Source organism: Lepidothrix coronata, unplaced genomic scaffold (genome assembly GCF_001604755.1).
Source record: "Lepidothrix coronata isolate B3197 unplaced genomic scaffold, Lepidothrix_coronata-1.0 Scaffold817, whole genome shotgun sequence".
In the NCBI taxonomy this organism is placed as follows: domain Eukaryota; kingdom Metazoa; phylum Chordata; class Aves; order Passeriformes; family Pipridae; genus Lepidothrix; species Lepidothrix coronata.
This window is the reverse complement of record NW_016690997.1, coordinates 4,115-5,396: the sequence shown is the minus strand read 5'-3', so window position 1 is coordinate 5,396 and position 1,282 is coordinate 4,115. Positions and strand designations below refer to the sequence as shown.

General features: G+C 48.6%; 1 protein-coding gene across 1 annotated transcript in view; it reads right to left on the bottom strand.

Moving 5' to 3' along the window:
• The window catches only part of DNAJC27 (DnaJ heat shock protein family (Hsp40) member C27), a 4,666-nt gene extending 3,485 nt beyond the window's left edge, over positions 1-1,181 (bottom strand). Inside the window, exon 1 of the mRNA XM_017840086.1 lies at positions 984-1,181. Coding sequence (XP_017695575.1) covers positions 984-1,181 — 198 coding nt within the window. The remainder of the gene's footprint in view (positions 1-983) is intronic.
• Positions 1,182-1,282: the final 101 nt, after the last annotated feature.

Here is a 1,282-nt window from a genome sequence, read left to right as displayed (position 1 = left end):
CACAAACATTCCCAAATCCCTGTTTTTCCTCACTAACATTCCCAAATGCTTGTTTTTCCTCACACACTTTTCTTGGAATGAATTCCCTAAAAACCTTATTCCCAAATCCCTCTTGTTCCTCACAAACATTCCCAAATCCCTGTTTTTCCTCACACACATTCCCAAATGCTTGATTTTCCTCACACACTTTTCTTGGAATGAATTCCCTAAAAACCTTATTCCCAAATCCCTCTTGTTCCTCACAAACATTCCCAAATCCCTCTTGTTCCTCACAAACATTCCCAAATCCCTGGTTTCCCTCACAAACATTCCCAAATCCCTGTTTTCCCTCACAAACATTCCCAAAACCCTGTTTATCCCTCACAAACATTCCCAAATCCCTGTTTTTCCTCACAAACATTCCCAAAATCCCTCTTGTTCCTCACAAACATTCCCAAAATCCCTCTTGTTCCTCACAAACATTCCCAAAATCCCTCTTATTCCTCACAAACATTCCGCAAATCCCTCTTGTTCCTCGCAAACATTCCCACATTCCCTGTTTTCCCTCACAAACATTCCCAAATCCCTGTTGCTCACAAACATTCCCAAAATCCCTGTTTTCCCTCACAAACATTTCCAAATCCCTCTTGTTCCTCACACACTTTTCTTGGAATGAATTCCCTACAAACCACATTCCCAAAATCCCTCTTGTTCCGCACAAACATTCCCAAATCCCTCTTGTTGCTCACAAACATTCCCAAAATCCCTATTTTTCCTCACAAACATTCCCAAATCACTCTTGTCCCTCACAAACATTCCCAAATCCCTCTTGTCCCTCACAAACATTCCCAAAATCCCTGTTTCCCCTCACAAAGATTCCCAAATCCCTGTTTTTCCTCACCCCCCTCCCTCAGAACATCCTCCCTTCAACCCGGCCCCGCTTCCCGCCCTTCCCACCCGCCGGATCTCCATCCAGGAATCTCGGGAAGCTCCGGAATTCCCACCTTGTTGGCGCAGACGACGAAGACGACGTTCTCCATGTTCCCGTGGGGGCCCAGCTCCTGCTTCATCTCGGCCAGCCAGGAATCCAGGGAGTCGAAGGATTCCTTGGATCCCACGTCGTAGACCAGGAGAACGCCCTGGGTGTCCTTGTAGAACTCGTTCCGGACCTGCGGGAACGGCCGAGCCCGGGAATGGGACATGGGAATGGATCCCAGTGGGAAAGGGGGGATTTGGGGGGGAGATTGGGAAGAGTTCCCGGGCGGGGGGGGTGGGGAGGGGCTGGGCTGGAATTCCCAGAGAA